The sequence below is a fragment of the Myxocyprinus asiaticus genome, chromosome 14 (assembly GCF_019703515.2).
Source record: "Myxocyprinus asiaticus isolate MX2 ecotype Aquarium Trade chromosome 14, UBuf_Myxa_2, whole genome shotgun sequence".
Lineage (NCBI taxonomy): Eukaryota > Metazoa > Chordata > Actinopteri > Cypriniformes > Catostomidae > Myxocyprinus > Myxocyprinus asiaticus.
The window spans coordinates 4098919-4115247 of record NC_059357.1 but is presented as its reverse complement, the minus strand read 5'-3'; the positions used below and the strand labels follow the sequence as shown (position 1 = coordinate 4115247).

At 40.0% G+C, this 16329-nt stretch overlaps 1 protein-coding gene across 2 annotated transcripts in view; it reads right to left on the bottom strand.

Annotated features, from left to right (window-relative positions):
- The window catches only part of LOC127451975 (mitochondrial import inner membrane translocase subunit tim16), a 190048-nt gene that overhangs the window by 10918 nt on the left and 162801 nt on the right, over positions 1-16329 (bottom strand). The window contains exons 21-28 of one of the 2 annotated variants that reach the window (XM_051717076.1): positions 16222-16307; positions 15945-16086; positions 15776-15865; positions 15384-15500; positions 13945-14080; positions 13715-13806; positions 9621-9707; positions 7822-9516 (exon numbers count right to left, since the gene is read on the bottom strand). In XM_051717076.1, the coding sequence (XP_051573036.1) occupies positions 9508-9516; positions 9621-9707; positions 13715-13806; positions 13945-14080; positions 15384-15500; positions 15776-15865; positions 15945-16086; positions 16222-16307 (759 nt within the window). In that variant the 3' untranslated portion in view covers positions 7822-9507. Of the gene's footprint in view, positions 1-7821; positions 9517-9620; positions 9708-13714; positions 13807-13944; positions 14081-15383; positions 15501-15775; positions 15866-15944; positions 16087-16221; positions 16308-16329 lie in introns of those variants that run through there. The other variant, XM_051717078.1, reaches the window with a different exon arrangement.

Below are 16329 nucleotides of genomic sequence, written 5' to 3'. Positions count from 1 at the left end.
TGCAATGCTCAGTGTGGCAGCATTCCCTTATTGGTGTTTTCTCTCTCTCTCTCTCTCTCTCTCTCTCTCTCTCTCTCTCTCTCTTTGTGATGTGTACATGCTGGAATCCTTTTGTAGAAAATACGTCTTACACAGTAGGCAGCAAGGATTTTCTTTATTTGAAAGTGTTTTGTGTTTTATTCTACATGGAGAGGATCACCTCATTGGGGCTGCCATGTTAGAATCACGTGACCAGCTGAATACTACTCGCTTAATCTCAGAAACCGTCTTGATATTGGACACTTTCACTCTTGGATTAAATTAATCATGGCTGACTGTGAATAGTGAATTTCTACAATGGCATCTGTGATGAAAAAACTATTGATTTTGAATGATGTTGCATCCACACCGCTAGGTGTCAGTGTAAGTTCTAGATGACACAAAGACAAAAGTTACTGAGTGTGTGTGATTTTTTTCCCCACCTGTATTCTGGCAGGTCCCACCTCCTGCATTCGGATTGGCTATTAAAATCTACTTACAAGTGGTCTGCGATTGGCCAGTTGATAAGTAGTTCATATAGCCTTAGTAACCATGGTAAACAGAGGGACATCATATCGTATAAGTTGCAGAAAAACAAACAACCACTAAGTTAGAAGTTCAATGTGAAATTTAATTGGTTAACATTAGACAAGACAAAAGTATCACATGCATGTATGAATATTCCAGTGTATGAACATGTGTGTGTTTTTACTCTCTTTTGTCCTATAGAGCTGATAGACCTACGTATTTACTATTCAGTATATTCCATACAGTTCAATATACGATATGTAACATAAATTGTCACTTCTTTTCTATAAATTCTTATCATTAATTAATTCTACAATTAGTTTTTAATAATTTAGAATGTTTAACTATAGGTAGAGTGTTTAAACGTAAAAAAAAAAAAAAAACTTTAGTTCTTAACCGTGTAAGATAACCATCCAATCAGAAGGTGTCGTCAAGCTGGTGACGTATAGACACAATCATTTGACGTCTAATTATATCAATAGCAGGAGTTGCCGGAATACGGGTGGGGAAAATATAATGCACTGAGTGTACCTTTAACCCTTAAATGCATGGGAGTTTCACCAAACATTATTATATACCTGGGTCTTTAGCGACCCGGCACATATACATCTATCACAAATGGATCTAAAAAATGCCCAGATAGTGTCAAATTTAGAATCAGAATAAGAATCAGAATTAGCTTTATTGCCAAGTATGTCATGGTGACTAAAGCTTCTAGAGCAAAAAGAGTGCAACCATATATACAAACATACAAACATATACATTTAAACATATATATACATATAGTGACTTAAAAATAAAAAATAAGATATAACAGAGAAATAAAAAGAGAAATAAACAATAGAGCAATAATGTTGTTTGAATATTTTATATACAGATTGTAGAGCCGAGGAGGGCGGGGCCGGCTGGAATGACGCACGCCCGGTCCCCAATCAGCCTGATGGGGCACACGAGGGATAAAGGCGCCGGGGAGGACAGTTAGAGAGAGAGAGAATTACAGGCAGCTGTACTGTGTGTTTATGGTTGTGTGTTTTTGGTTAAGTTGTTTATTAAATTATTATTTAAGCTGTCAAGCCGGTTCTCGCCTCCTCCTTTCCACTGAACCCCCTTACACTGGTGCCGAAACCTGGGAAGGAGGAGGGATTCCCGTCGCAGAGTCCTCGATACTGCCGTCCACCCAGGGGAGTGCCGCTGCCATCCGACGGGGGACGGAGTAGCCCGACCACCCGGACGTGGGGAACGGCCGCCGTCCAAGAGGCAAGTGGGGACGGGACTCCCCGACTGCCTGGAGCGAGGGAGCCGCTGCCGGGGGTGAAGGAGTGCCCTGCCGTCCCCCGGGAACGCGGAGGGGTTGAGAGAAGACCGCCGTCCGCGGGGGGAGGAGGGAAGCGACTCCCCGACCGCCTGGAGTGGTAGGGCCACTGCCAGGGGCGGAGGAGTGTCCCCACGGGACGCCGGGAACGCGGAGGGGTGTTCTGTCCACTGGGGGTCGGAGGTCTGACTCCGGTCTGCCCGAGGAGGAGCAGCTGTCGTCCAACTGAGAGGGTGGAGGAGTGATCGGGGACCACGCGACGGTGCATCAGAGAACCGGTGAGTTTCTTTTTCTCTCTCTCCTCTCTCTCTCTGTCGCTCCGTGTTGGCCTTTCCCTCGCCTATTTTGTTTTGTTGTTGTTTTCCCCTCCTGTCTCCTCCCAGGTCGAGGAAGGCAGGGATGACCCGCCGGCAGTCGGGGCACAAGGCACACCCCCCGGAGAGGAAGGGGGGATGTACGTCATGCCGGGGGCTCCCCGGCCTGAGGCAACGCCGGGAGGAGTGTAGAGCCGAGGAGGGCGAGGCCGGGCTGGAATGATGCACGCCTGGTCCCCAATCAACCTGATGGGGCGCGCGAGGGATAAAGGCGGCTGGGGACGACAGTTCGAGAGAGAGAGAATTACAGGCAGCTGTACTGTGTGTTTATGGTTGTGTGTTTTTGGTTGTTTATTAAATTATTATTTAAGTTGTCAAGCCGGTTCTCGCCTCCTCCTTTCCACTGAACCCCCTTACACAGATATACAGTTATGTGCAGGTGATGTAATGTATTGAAGAAGAGGTAGGATATGTTAAAAAATATAAATAAAATATAGATATAAGTAGGAATGGATGGACTGAATATTGCACATGGCTGTGTTGACAAAAAAGAAAGTATTGGGGGCAGTTTTAACTGTTCATTGGGTGGATGGCCTGAGGGAGAAAACTGTTCATGTGCCTGGCTGTTCTGGTGCTCAATGCTCTGTAGCACCGGCCAGAGGGCATCAGTTCGAAAAGGAAGTGTGCTGGGTGAATGGGGTCAAGAATGATTTCCCCAGGCCTTTTCGTTACTCTGGATGTGTACAGTTCTAGCAGGGTGGGTAAGGCAGCACCAATAATCCTCTCAGCAGTCCAAACTCTGATGTCTTGAAACTCTTGAAGTCTTCTGATGTCTGACTTGGTAGCTGAACAAAACCAGACAGTTACTGAAGTGCAGAGGACAGACTCAATGACTGCTGAGTAGAACTGTATCAGCAGCGCCTGTGGCAGGTTGAACTTCCTCAGCTGGCAAAGGAAGTACAACCTCTGCTGGGCCTTTTACAAAATTGTGTCTCCCACTTGAGATGGTAGTGCCCAGGAAGCTGAATGACTCCACTTCAGCCACAGTGCTGTTTAGAATGATGAGCGGGGTCAGTCCTGGGGTGTTCCTCCTACAGTCCACTATCATCCCCACTGTTCTGAGCATGTTCAGCTCCAGGTTGTTTTGACTACACTAGATGGCCAGCTGTTCAACCTCCCTTCTGTACAGGTGCTGGAATTGAATTTCCCCAGTCTCACTAGCTGCTGCCTGTCTGTCAGAAAACTGGTGATCCACTGACAGATAGAGGTGGGAACAGAGAGCTGGGTTAATTTAGTCCATAGGAGAGCAGGGTTGATGGTGTTAAAAGCTGAACTGAAGTCCACAAAAAGGATCCTTGCATATGTCCCTGGTCTGTCTAGATGTTGAAGTATATAATGCAGTCCCATATTGACTGCATCATCCACAGACCTGTTAGCTCGATAAGCAAACTGCAGGGGATCCAGAAAATGTCCGAGATGTCAGAGCAACAGGTCTGTAGTCATTAAATCTTGTGATTTTGGGTTTCTTTTGGACAGGGATGACGGTGGAGCATTTGAAGCAGCAGGGAATTTCACACTGCTCCAGTGATCTGGGGCCGGTTGCACCAGCTGGACATAAAAAAGTTGGGCGTAAGCCCTATGCTGGGCTTAGCTACATCCAGCCTTGTGATAAATATTTACACCTGTTGCACCATCTAAAACTAAGACTAGGTGGAGCTAGACCCAGCGTAGATGATGCGTGTTGACACATTCTACCACAGTGATAGTTGCTATTGTTACAAACTTAAATTACTGGCAAATAGATTAAAAATGACAGCGGAGCCGAAAAAATTAAATAAAAAAATGAAATAAGAAAAATTATTGAACTGTACACTAAGTATATACATATATTAGTATGGAAACAAAACAATGCCATAACTAATAAGAAAAAACAAGATGTCTGGCAGATAAGAACAGCGGCAGTCAATGAAGCAGAGGGTGGATTAGAAAGTTAGACAGTTGACGAAGTGAAGAAAAAATGGAAATACCTTCTTCAGGCAGCCAGGAGAGACTCTAGCCTGCTCAAAAAACCCCTGACGGGTGGGGGACCCCCTTCTTAAATCTCACCCTACAGCACTATCTCCTTGGGGTGTGTGGCCTCCTTCTGGGTGGGTAGTCCAACATATTGGTGAGCCTGATCATGAAGGGCCAGAGAAACTTGTTGTTTTGTCCGGCATGCTGTACTTCGGCTTACATTCAAAATATCCACTGGGAAAAAACAAAGAAAAGTTAGCACTTGCACTGCTTGGGACAGCACTCTGTTCCTGTCCATTACATGTTGCAACTGCGGTGATAGCTCATCAATAAATTCTAACAATTCAGCCCTGCTGAAAGGAAATCTTTCAATGAGCTCTCTATCCCCATATATATCCAGAGGATTGATGCGGTCTCTCATTATTCTTTTACGCCTGAAAGCCCGCTGATCATGTAGCCTGTATATTAGTCGCACCATTGTATCAACGTTTTTATTGTCACTGGAAACTTGTCAAGAATTTTCACTGTACACCTACCTTTGATTAGGCATAAGATTTAGTCTCAGACGTCGCACTACGCCTAGATGGTGCAACAGGTATAAATTCTATGTAGGACTTAAGGCGCATTTTACATCCAGCCTAACCTTACAACCGGCCCCTGTTGAAGATCTGTGTGAATATGGGGGCCAGCTGGTCAGCACAGGATTATAGACAAGTGGGTGAAACATCATCTGGGCCCTGTGCTTTCCTTGTCTTCTGTTTCCAGAAGACCCAGCACACATCCTCTTCACGGATCCTAAGTGCATGTTGAGTAGCAGGAGTGGGGAGGAGGGGGATTGCAGGAGGTGTAATTGTTTGTGTGATGTGAAACCCAGAGCAGGTGTGGATTGTGAGACTGGGCTTTTCAAATCTGCAGTAAAACACATTCAGGTCATCAGCCAGTTGTTGATTCCTTACAGAGTTGGGGGATGGTGTCTTGTAGTTAGTAATGTCTTTCAGGCCTCTCCAAACTGATGCAGGGTCGTTAGCTGAGGCCTGATTGAACAAGATTTTATCCCCACTTCGGTAAGCATCCTCTTTGGCCTGTCAAAGCTGTCTAAGTCCTCCTGTAAACCATGGTTTGTCATTGTTGTATGTTAAATACATCCTTGTAGGAATGCACATATCCTCAGAGAAACTGATGTATGATGTTACATTATCTGTGAGCTCGTCCAGGTTGGTGGCTGCAGCCTCAAAAACACTCCAATCAGTGCAGTCAAAACAGGCTTGTAGTTCCACAGATATACAGTTATGTGCAGGTCCATCTTTTTACAGTCTTTACTACAGGTTTAGCTGATTTTAGTTTCTGCCTGTAGGTTGGAAGAAGATGAACCAGACAGTGATCAATGATTTAAAAACAATTTTTTAGATAATTATAAAATAATAGAATAGAATATATTATTATATATTTTTATGTTTTATTTTTCATATATATCAAAGAGATGCAACACAGAACTGGATTCATTACTTTCACATTGAAATTTTATGTACAGCTCGACTTGACTCGCTTTTTGGGGGTTTTCCACTGTGGATAGTACCCGGTACTCTTTTTAGTACCACCTCGTTCGAGGTTCCAAGCGAGCTGAGCTGATACTAAATGTGATGTCAAAACCCTGCAGATCACTGATTGGTCAGAGAGATTCGTCACAACCAGCATCGCTGGATTTGCGACATGGGACATCAACCCGCTAGTTTTAAAGTTAGCAACAGCAATAGCAGTATCATTTGTTACGCGACTTTCGAATTGTATAAAAAAATGGCTGTGCGCAAAACCACGCCGTGGTCAATAAACGAGGTGCAGACGTTCCTCTTGTTAGTAGCTGAGGAGAGGATCCAACGAGAGATGGATGGGGTGACGCAACTATTACGATCAGCCTATAATCCCACCCACATTGAGGCTGCACTAAACTACAATGGAAAAGCAATCTCAGAAAAGCAGAGTTGAGTCGAACCATAACGTGCAGTGGAAAAGTGCCATTAGTCTACACATTTTTATTTTACAGGCACTTACTGAGTCTAAATTAGACTAACAATTTACATAATTTCAGTAGTACACCCAAATGACAATAGTCAAATCAAACTGTTGATTTCTTAATCAAATAGCAATGTCAAATGTAAATCAAGTCGATCACTGAAACATCAGTGCCACACTAAGTAACAAATAGCATGTATAATATATATGTGTGTAAAATATATACAGTATATATAATTTTTGCAATTCTCCCATTTTTGTATTGTTAGCCAAGAGAAAGTTTGAGGAACACTAAAGATGTGGGTGCAAGACCTGAGGTATGCATTTATAGGGATAGTTCACCCAAAAATGAAAATTCTCTCATTATTCACTTCACTATCCCTGATGCCATCCCAGATGTGTATGACTGTCTTTCTTCAGCAGAACACAAATGAAGATTTTTAGAAGAAGATAGAGCTCTGTCAGGTCCTTATAATGGAAGCACACGGTTGCCAGCACTTCGACGGTCCAAAAGTCATATTTAGGCAGCATAAAAGTAATCCATGCGACTGCAGTCGATCAATGAATGTCTTCTGAAGTGAATCGATAGGTTTATGTAAGAAACAAGTCGATAATTGACATTTATTTAACTTTAAATTGGAGCTTCCATCCAAGGCTCTGATGTGGTTTGAAATGGCCAAACTCTCACGTGACGTTCGTTCTCCTGTTGTAAATAAGTGCCACTTCTGAATTCTCACGTGAACTCGCCGACGCGCTTACGTCATGCTTCACATCAGCTGCTGGCAGGAAGTGCTTTTTAAAAGTTGATAACTTTTTAATTATCGATTTATTTTCTACATAAACATATCGATTTGCTTCAAAAAACATTAATTGATCGACTGGAGTCGCATGGATTACTTTATTGCTGCCTAAATATGACTTTTGGACCGTCAAAGTGCTGGCAACCGTGTGCTTCCATTATAAGGACCTGACAGAGCTCTATCTTCTTCTAAAAATCTTCATTTGTGTTCTGCTGAAGAAAGACAGTCATACACATCTGGGATGGCATCAGAGTAAGCGAATGAGAGAATTTTCATTTTTGGGTGAACTATTCCTTTAAGGGATAAAAATGTGTATGTAAAAATTAAATGATTGTTCATTGATAGCTCATAATGCATTACATTTTAATTATATGTTAATAATATGTAAATATATATTAAATATTGATTATTTAATAATTATATGTTCAAATATATGCAATGTTATTTATACTGTAAATTCATGTTAAATATGTTAATCTATACATCCACTTCTATTTGAACCAGGGATAGAAATTAATCAGGGCTATTTGTATTAATACTGTAATACTATACTAAAAATTACAATAAAGCAAATCCAAGTTAACAGTATGTGCATCAAACAGAGAATCTTACTATGTGAAAATGCATTGAATTTATCATTGTTTTATATCCAAGCTCTCTGAGACCCCAAACAGAAGTAATGCAGTGTTTTGCAAGCTGAAATCTTATTTATAATCAGTTAAATTGGGAACATAAATAATGTATTAGCATGATACCTCAGTGTTAATTGCTGTATGTTTTCTGAGAAAGAAAATAAACGTTAAGTTAAAAATAAATCAAAGACAAACCATTTTTCAAGTTTAATTTCAAAGTAACATCCCCCACAAGACAGATTTCAATCAAAAGAGAGATGAAAAAAATTATTGCCTCCGAAGTATTAAAACAAATGCAATTACATGTGTAGGGGTTGCTTTAACATATCTATTAATATCCACTATCTATGAATGAATACATGATCACATGTCAATCACAGGACATCACATGATATTAGTGCCATTACATGCATAAGTCCTTTCCTGCCATATGTAAACACAGATATTCAGTACCAATGATAAACCTGATTAAAAGAGAAAAAAATCTCATGAAGTAGATATAATTGCATTCATTGCTGTTAATACTGTTGGTGAAGTTGAAAAGAGGTAAATATACTGTAAGGAGTATTTTCCAGCTTAAAAAAAAAAAATGAGCATTTTCCTGATTATTTGTATAGAAGTACAGAGAAAATCTGCTTCAAACATATTAAAGAACATCTTAAATTTACTTGAATAGTCCCTCACACCCATAAGTGAAGATATTTAAACCTACAAATTACCATAATATAAACATGAAAGTACAAGAATCGATTCAGCCACATTTTAATAATCAAATAATGGCACGCTGAAAAATATTATTTTATTATTAAGATTATTTTCAAGTATCCCTGCCCAACCCCCCCCCCCCCAACACCACCCCCTTTTCGAGTAAAAATATCTAAACATCCTTAAAACAAGATACATTTACTTGAGAAATAAATTAAGATGTTAAGACCTGTTTTCAGAGAATATACAGTATCTTGAATTATTTTTCAAACCCCATTAGCAAAAAGTTGATTTATTTTTTTTCTGTGTATGGAGTGCACGTTTCAACTATGAAATCAGCCAAAGATTTTTTTTGTGTTAAAGAACGAGGAAGGCATGTACTATGCAGTTTTCAAATAGTCAGTAACACGTACAATACAAAACTGAGTCTCGCCATTTAAAACTACACCGAAAATTACAGTTGTGTCTGACACTGTATAACAATTCAAGTCTAGACCAATGTATGTGCGTCATGCATTTGAGATGAACTTATGTCTTTGCATATGAATGCATTTAAATGTGTGAAGAGTCATATTTAACCGTAATACCATATATTTGTTTTGCCAGTTAAACCAATAAAATGAGATGACAAACCAGAATGCAAAACAACAACAACAAAAATATCTGAACATCTTTAAAACAAGATATATTAATGAAAAGAGAAATTGTGTAAGATAAAAAGACTTCTTTGCATTCAGTACATATCTTAAATTAAGATTTTTTTACCCCATCGGCAGATTATTTTTCTTGCTTTAAGCATAAACCTAAATTTATTCTTAAGGCAAGAATTTGTCAATGGACTTAGAAAAAATAAACGGCACAATATGTTTTCTGAAAACTAGTCTTAATATCAGACACAATTCTAATTCTCAAGTAAATGTTTCTTATTTTAAAGATGTTTGGATAGTCTTACAGGAAAACAAAATGTGAATTTTTTTAGTGTGATTATCTAGATTATCTTGAAGACAAACAGAGGCACTGGAGTGTATGAGAGTGAATAAGCAGTATGGAGAGGAAGCTGAGGAGCATTGGGGAGTTTTTCAGAGGAGTGTTTTTGTGGCTCAGAGGTTTGTTGGCACCCTGTGCTCTTTGTCTACTGTTGACACCCTGACTGGACCGCAAGGCAAAGCTTGTGATTAGTCGTCCTGAAACACACAGAGAGAGGAATCAGATCATGTACAGTCAGTGTGTAATTGATGTGACTCATCTGTTTTGTTGATATACAATGTTGTGACGGTTCTCTACTCACCCACTCGTCTTCATCCACACCCTCATAAGACTCCTGTGGCAGTGGATCTTCTCTGTTACCCAGCTTGGCCACCATAGCACTGAGCAACTGCAAAACACACAAATACATCTATTTGGATGGATGGACGGATGGATGGAACGATGATAGGAGGATGGACTGATAGAACGATGCATGGACGGATGGATATATACAACGATATATAGAACGATAGATGGACGGATGGATTTATAGAATGATAGATAGAATGATGGATGGACGGATAGAATGATAGATCAAATGATGGATGGATGGATGGATGGATGGATGGATGGACATATGGATGGATAGAACGAGGGATGTATGGATGGATGGAACGATGATAGAATGATGGATGGATAGAACGATGGATGGACAGATGGATATATAGAATGATAGAATGATGGATGGACAGATGGATACATAGACCAATAGAACAATGGGTGGATGGATAGAACGATGGATGATGGATTGAATGATAGATGAAACAATGGGTGAATGGATGGATAGAATGATGGATGGAGGGATGGATTTATAGAATGATAGATAGAACGATGGATGGACGGATAGAATGATAGATCAAATGATGGATGGATGGATGGATGAATGGACATATGGATGGATAGAACGAGGGATGTATGGATGGATGGAACGATGATAGAATGATGGATGGATAGAACGATGGATGGACAGATGGATATATAGAATGATAGAATGATGGATGGACAGATGGATACATAGACCAATAGAACAATGGGTGGATGGATAGAACGATGGATGATGGATTGAATGATAGATGAAACAATGGGTGAATGGATGGATAGAACGATGGATGGATGGTAAGGCTGCATAATTTGGACAAAAGTCATATTGCGATTATTTTGAAAAATATTGCGACTGCGATTTGAACTGCGAATATAATAGACCAAAGAGAAAAAAAAGGTAATATTTTTCACATGTTTAACTGCCAAATGGCTCCTGGGGATTTCACACTTGAGTCCTCTTAAAAAGAACCAAACTGAGAATATTTTTTTCAATTCACCCACAAACAAATAAACATAAACAGTGAAACAAAGAAAAAAACACTGTCTTTTTCATATTCAGATTGTACCCATCCACCGTGTACCTGTTTTTGTCCATTTTGTGATAGGGTCTCAGCCCATTAATCATCATCATTAGTTTTTGAAACCCAGTTAACTTGAATATTACGGATGTTCCAATCAGGATTTTAACATCCAATACGATCTCCAAATTTCTTTTCATCTAATCGTCCGATGCTGATCATTTAACTTTTGATCAGCAGCTCGTCAATACTGTTTGTTTGTAAGCATTCTGCTCAATGCCACTGTTAACTGAACTTCCCTGTTGGTAATACCATAGTTGTTGCCTAGTTTTTGCTGTCAAAAATACTGTTGGTTGGTTGAATAATTAAATAAACACACCATTTTACTCTTTACTCTAGGCCTTAAAAACAAGTAGGCTTATACAAACTATTCTCTACTGTATATAAGATAGTCCAAAAGAATGAGGCTTAATGTCAAACTGAAGTTGAGCTGATAACCCATTGGTGTAATTAAACTTAAAGTGAACGTTTTGGTTGGATTGTCACCATTTCATTTAATAATTTGTATTCATTATTTTATTATATTTCATTGAACAATGCAGTATATTATAGTATCAAAATATTTTATATAGATTTATTATATTCACGTTCCTTTTCGTTTTGTTGGATGTTGGTAATATTAGCTAGAGTGATGGATTTATGGACGGATGGAAAGAATGATGGATGGATGGATGGAACAATGAAAAGAACGAAAGATCGAACAATGGACGGATGGATGGAATGATGGAAAGAATGGTGATGGATGGATGGATAGAATGATGGATGAATGGATGGATATTTAGAATTATAGATAGAACAATGGATGGATGGCTAGAACGATGGATGGATGGATGGACGGACGGATGTATAGAACGATACATAAAACGATGGATGGATGGATAGAACGATAGATGGACATACAGGTGCATCTCAATAAATTAGAATGTTGTGGAAAAGTTCATTTATTTCAGTAATTCAACTCAAATTATGAAACTCGTGTATTAAATAAATTCAATGCACACAGACTGAAGTAGTTTAAGTCTTTGGTTCTTTTAATTGTGATGATTTTGGCTCACATTTAACAAAAACCCACCAATTCACTATCTCAAAAAATTAGAATATTTTGACATGCCAATCAGCTAATCAACTCAAAACACCTGCAAAGGTTTCCTGAGCCTTCAAAATGGTCTCTCAGTTTGGTTCACTAGGCTACACAATCATGGGGAAGACTGCTAATCTGACAGTTGTCCAGAAGACAATCACTGACACCCTTCACAAGGAGGGTAAGCCACAAACATTCATTGCCAAAGAAGCTGGCTGTTCACAGAGTGCTGTATCCAAGCATGTTAACAGAAAGTTGAGTGGAAGGAAAAAGTGTGGAAGAAAAAGATGCACAACCAACCGAGAGAACCGCAGCCTTATGATTGTCCAGCAAAATCGATTCAAGAATTTGGGTGAACTTCACAAGGAATGGATTGAGGCTGGGGTCAAGGCATCAAACACACACAGACATGTCAAGGAATTTGGCTACAGTTGTCTCCTCTTGTTAAGCCACTCCTGAACCACAGACAACGTCAGAGGCGTCTTACCTGGGCTAAGGAGAAGAAGAACTGGACTGTTGCCCAGTGTTCCAAAGTCTTCTTTTCAGATGAGAGCAAGTTTTGTATTTCATTTGGAAACCAAGGTCCTAGAGTCTGGAGGAAGGGTGGAGAAGCTCATAGCCCAAGTTGCTTGAAGTCCAGTGTTCAGTTTCCACAGTCTGTGATGATTTGGGGTGCAATGTCATCTGCTGGTGTTGGTCCATTGTGTTTTTTGAAAACCAAAGTCACTGCACCCGTTTACCAAGAAATTTTGGAGCACTTCATGCTTCCTTCTGCTGACCAGCTTTTTAAAGATGCTGATTTCATTTTCCAGCAGGATTTGGCACCTGCCCACACTGCCAAAAGCACCAAAAGTTGGTTAAATGACCATGGTGTTGGTGTGCTTGACTGGCCAGCAAACTCACCAGACCTGAACCCCATAGAGAATCTATGGGGTATTGTCAAGAGGAAAATGAGAAACAAGAGACCAAAAAATGCAGATGAGCTGAAGGCCACTGTCAAAGAAACCTGGGCTTCCATACCACCTCAGCAGTGCCACAAACTGATCACCTCCATGCCACGCCGAATTGAGGCAGTAATTAAAGCAAAAGGAGCCCCTACCAAGTATTGAGTACATATACAGTAAATGAACATACTTTCCAGAAGGCCAACAATTCACTAAAAATGTTTTTCTTATTGGTCTTATGATGTATTCTAATTTGTTGAGATAGTGAATTGGTGGGTTTTTGTTAAATGTGAGCCAAAATCATCACAATTAAAAGAACCAAAGACTTAAACTACTTCAGTCTGTGTGCATTGAATTTATTTAATACACGAGTTTCACAATTTGAGTTGAATTACTGAAATAAATGAACTTTTCCACGACATTCTAATTTATTGAGATGCACCTGTATATAACGATAGATAAAATGATGGATGGATGGATGGAACAATGGAAAGAATGATGATGGATGGATAGAACAATAGATAGAACAATGGATGGATGGATTGACGGATGGATATATAGAACGATAGAAGGACCGATGGATGGATGGCCGGATGGCTATATAGAATGATAGATAGAACGATGGATGGACAGACAGAACAATGGTTAGAGCGATGGATGGACGAATGGAAAGAATGATGGATGGATGGAACAATGGTAAGAATGATGGACAGATGGATGAAAGAATAATGGATGGATGGATGGACGGACGGATGGATATATAGAATGATAGACAGAACAATGGATGGATGGATGGATGGACAGAACGATGGATGGATGGATGGAACGATGGATAGAATGATGGATGGACGGATGGATTTATAGAACAATAGACGGTGATAAAATGACAGACAGACAGATAAACAGATAGATAGATAAATTCCACACACACCTCCTCTTTCTTCTGTTCATCAGTTTTCTCCTCCAGATAGACAGAGGAGGGCAGATATTTCCTCACTGGAGCCTCTTTTGGTGCTTCACTAACTGAAAGAAGAAAACACAGAGAAATGAGATGATGGAGGAGAGTATTTAACATGAGAAGGAAAGAGAGGGAGATAGAGAGAGATAGACTAAGACAACGATTTATAGCGTGTGATTGTGTGTAGTGATGTTGAGCTGTACCGGGCATCATGTCTTTGGGCCGCAGGCTGATTTTGCGGTGTTGTCCATTGGATCCTGAGAGCCAGTCAGTCACGGTCAGAGATGACTCCCACCACACTGCAGTGTCAGGGAACACATCATCCTGAAAAAACTCTTTCTGCAGAGAGAAGAAAACATTTACATTCATCCATTCAGCAGATACATTGACCCAAAGCGACTAAAGATGTCTAACAATGAAAAATATATATATATATTTTACAGTATTTATTTGTTAACGTTAGTTAATAAAAATACAATTGTTCATTGTTAGTTCATAGTGCAATAAAACTAGTATATGTTGAAATGAACATTAACCAAGATTAATAAATGTTGTCAAAGATTTGTTCACTGTTAGTTCATGTTAACTAATGTTGTTAACTAATGTTAACAAATGGTACCTTATTGTAAAGTGTTACCAGAATAAATATTTAAGTTTTCATATTAGAGACTTGTGGTGTTCAAGTATAGTTTATCTACATAAAATGTATAATTAAATATATACTGTACTGTATATAGGTGTTTCTTCAACTTTGGGTACTTTTGATGCCACAATGATGCCACAACTGTAATAATTATAGTTTAATATTGAAAGTCTGGGTCTGGGACAAGGCTAAAACAGTCAAATTTATACATAAAAGGCATTGGAAAGGACCAAAAATAAATAATGACGGCCTGGTAAAAAGATTGTTTTCATGAAAACTACAACAAAAAGAAACTATAAATCTGATGGAATCTGTTCATTTTAATACAAATCAACCCCTGAGACATGGAAGCGTTTTCAGTTGGAAAAAACACCCATATACAATCATGCTACGCTCCAAATCACTGAGATCACATTTTTTCCCCATTCTGATGGTTGATGTGAACATTAACTGAAGCTCCTGACCCATATCTGCATGATTTTATGCACTGCACTGCTGCCACATGATTGGCTGATTAGATAATCGCATGGATGATTGTTGATGCCAGATGGGCAGGTTTGAGTATTCCTGTAACTGCTGATCTCCTGGGATTTTCACACACAACGTTCTCTAGAATTTACTCCGAATGGTGCCCAAAACAAAAAACATCCAGTGAGCGGCAGTTCTGTGGATGGAAATGCCTTGTTGATGAGAGAGGTCAACAGAGAATGGCCAGACTGGTTTGAACGGACAAAGTCTATGGTAACTCAGATAACTGCTCTGTACAATTGTGGTGAGAAGAATATCATCTCCTAATGCTATTCTGAGATGCGGGTTGGTGCTGTTTTGGTGGCACGAGGGGGACCTACACAATATTTGGCAGGTGGTTTTAATGTTGTGGCTGATCAGTGTATGTTAGTGTGTGTGTGTACATATATAAATAATAAGAATATTCTCCAAATATCCACCAGATGTCAGTATTGTGTAGTGTTGTTCTGTCATGTCGGTGTGGTCTCTTACTCTGACACGAGGCACTCTGAAGGCCAGGGGTTCAATGGTGGTCTTGCTGAGTCTGATGGCTCGGGCCACCTCAACATCACGAACATCACACTCAGTCTTCGGCAGGAAGCACAATCCCTGTGACATCACCATAAAACAGCTTTAAATGGGCTTTTCACTTTTAAAGCATGATCATTGTAAATCAGTCCACTTCTGTATGTCTACGTTTCAGACAAAGGGATGAAGGTTGCTTTAATTTTATTCTAATTAAGTACTCATGGTATAAGCTTAAAAAAGTGCTGTCGTTGTTAAAAGTGATTTAAAATTTTTGGAAGAAAATGAGTGGTGCTTGCCCATTCAAAAGTAACTGCCAAAATGCTAGGTGCTAAGCAAAAGGAACATGAATGTAATACCTTGTGTGGTTCAGAGGAATGAAAACTGCTACATTCCATAAAGTAGGGGGCTTCTGGAACGATCTCATATATATAAACCCGTGTGTCACCCTATGAGACAAAAGTTGAATTAATGTTGTTGTTACTGTTATTCATTGGTCATACACCACATGGACACATGCTGAGCTACCTTTCCAGTAAGTATGAGGACACTGGTGTCGGGGTCATAGAACGGGATAAGGGTGGAGGGAGACACGTCAGCAGGCGCGGTAGCCACACAACCGGAGGCCAAGGAGTCAGTGGAGAACAGGTACAGCTGCCTTTCACTGCGACTGCATGGGGGATCAAAGAAATAAGCCATCAAGACAATTTTAGAGCCAGACAAGCACTGGTAATACCAATACTATTGGTTAAATCAGTAGTAAACTGTGCCCTCAGAACGCATGGGTCACTGGTATCCTGCTTACCAGTCGAATCCAGATACCAGCAGGTACTTGCCGTCACAAACCCACACTACACGGGCCCCTCTCTGTCCCTCAGGCCCTGGGCCCTCCTGCAGAAAAAAAGAGGACAAC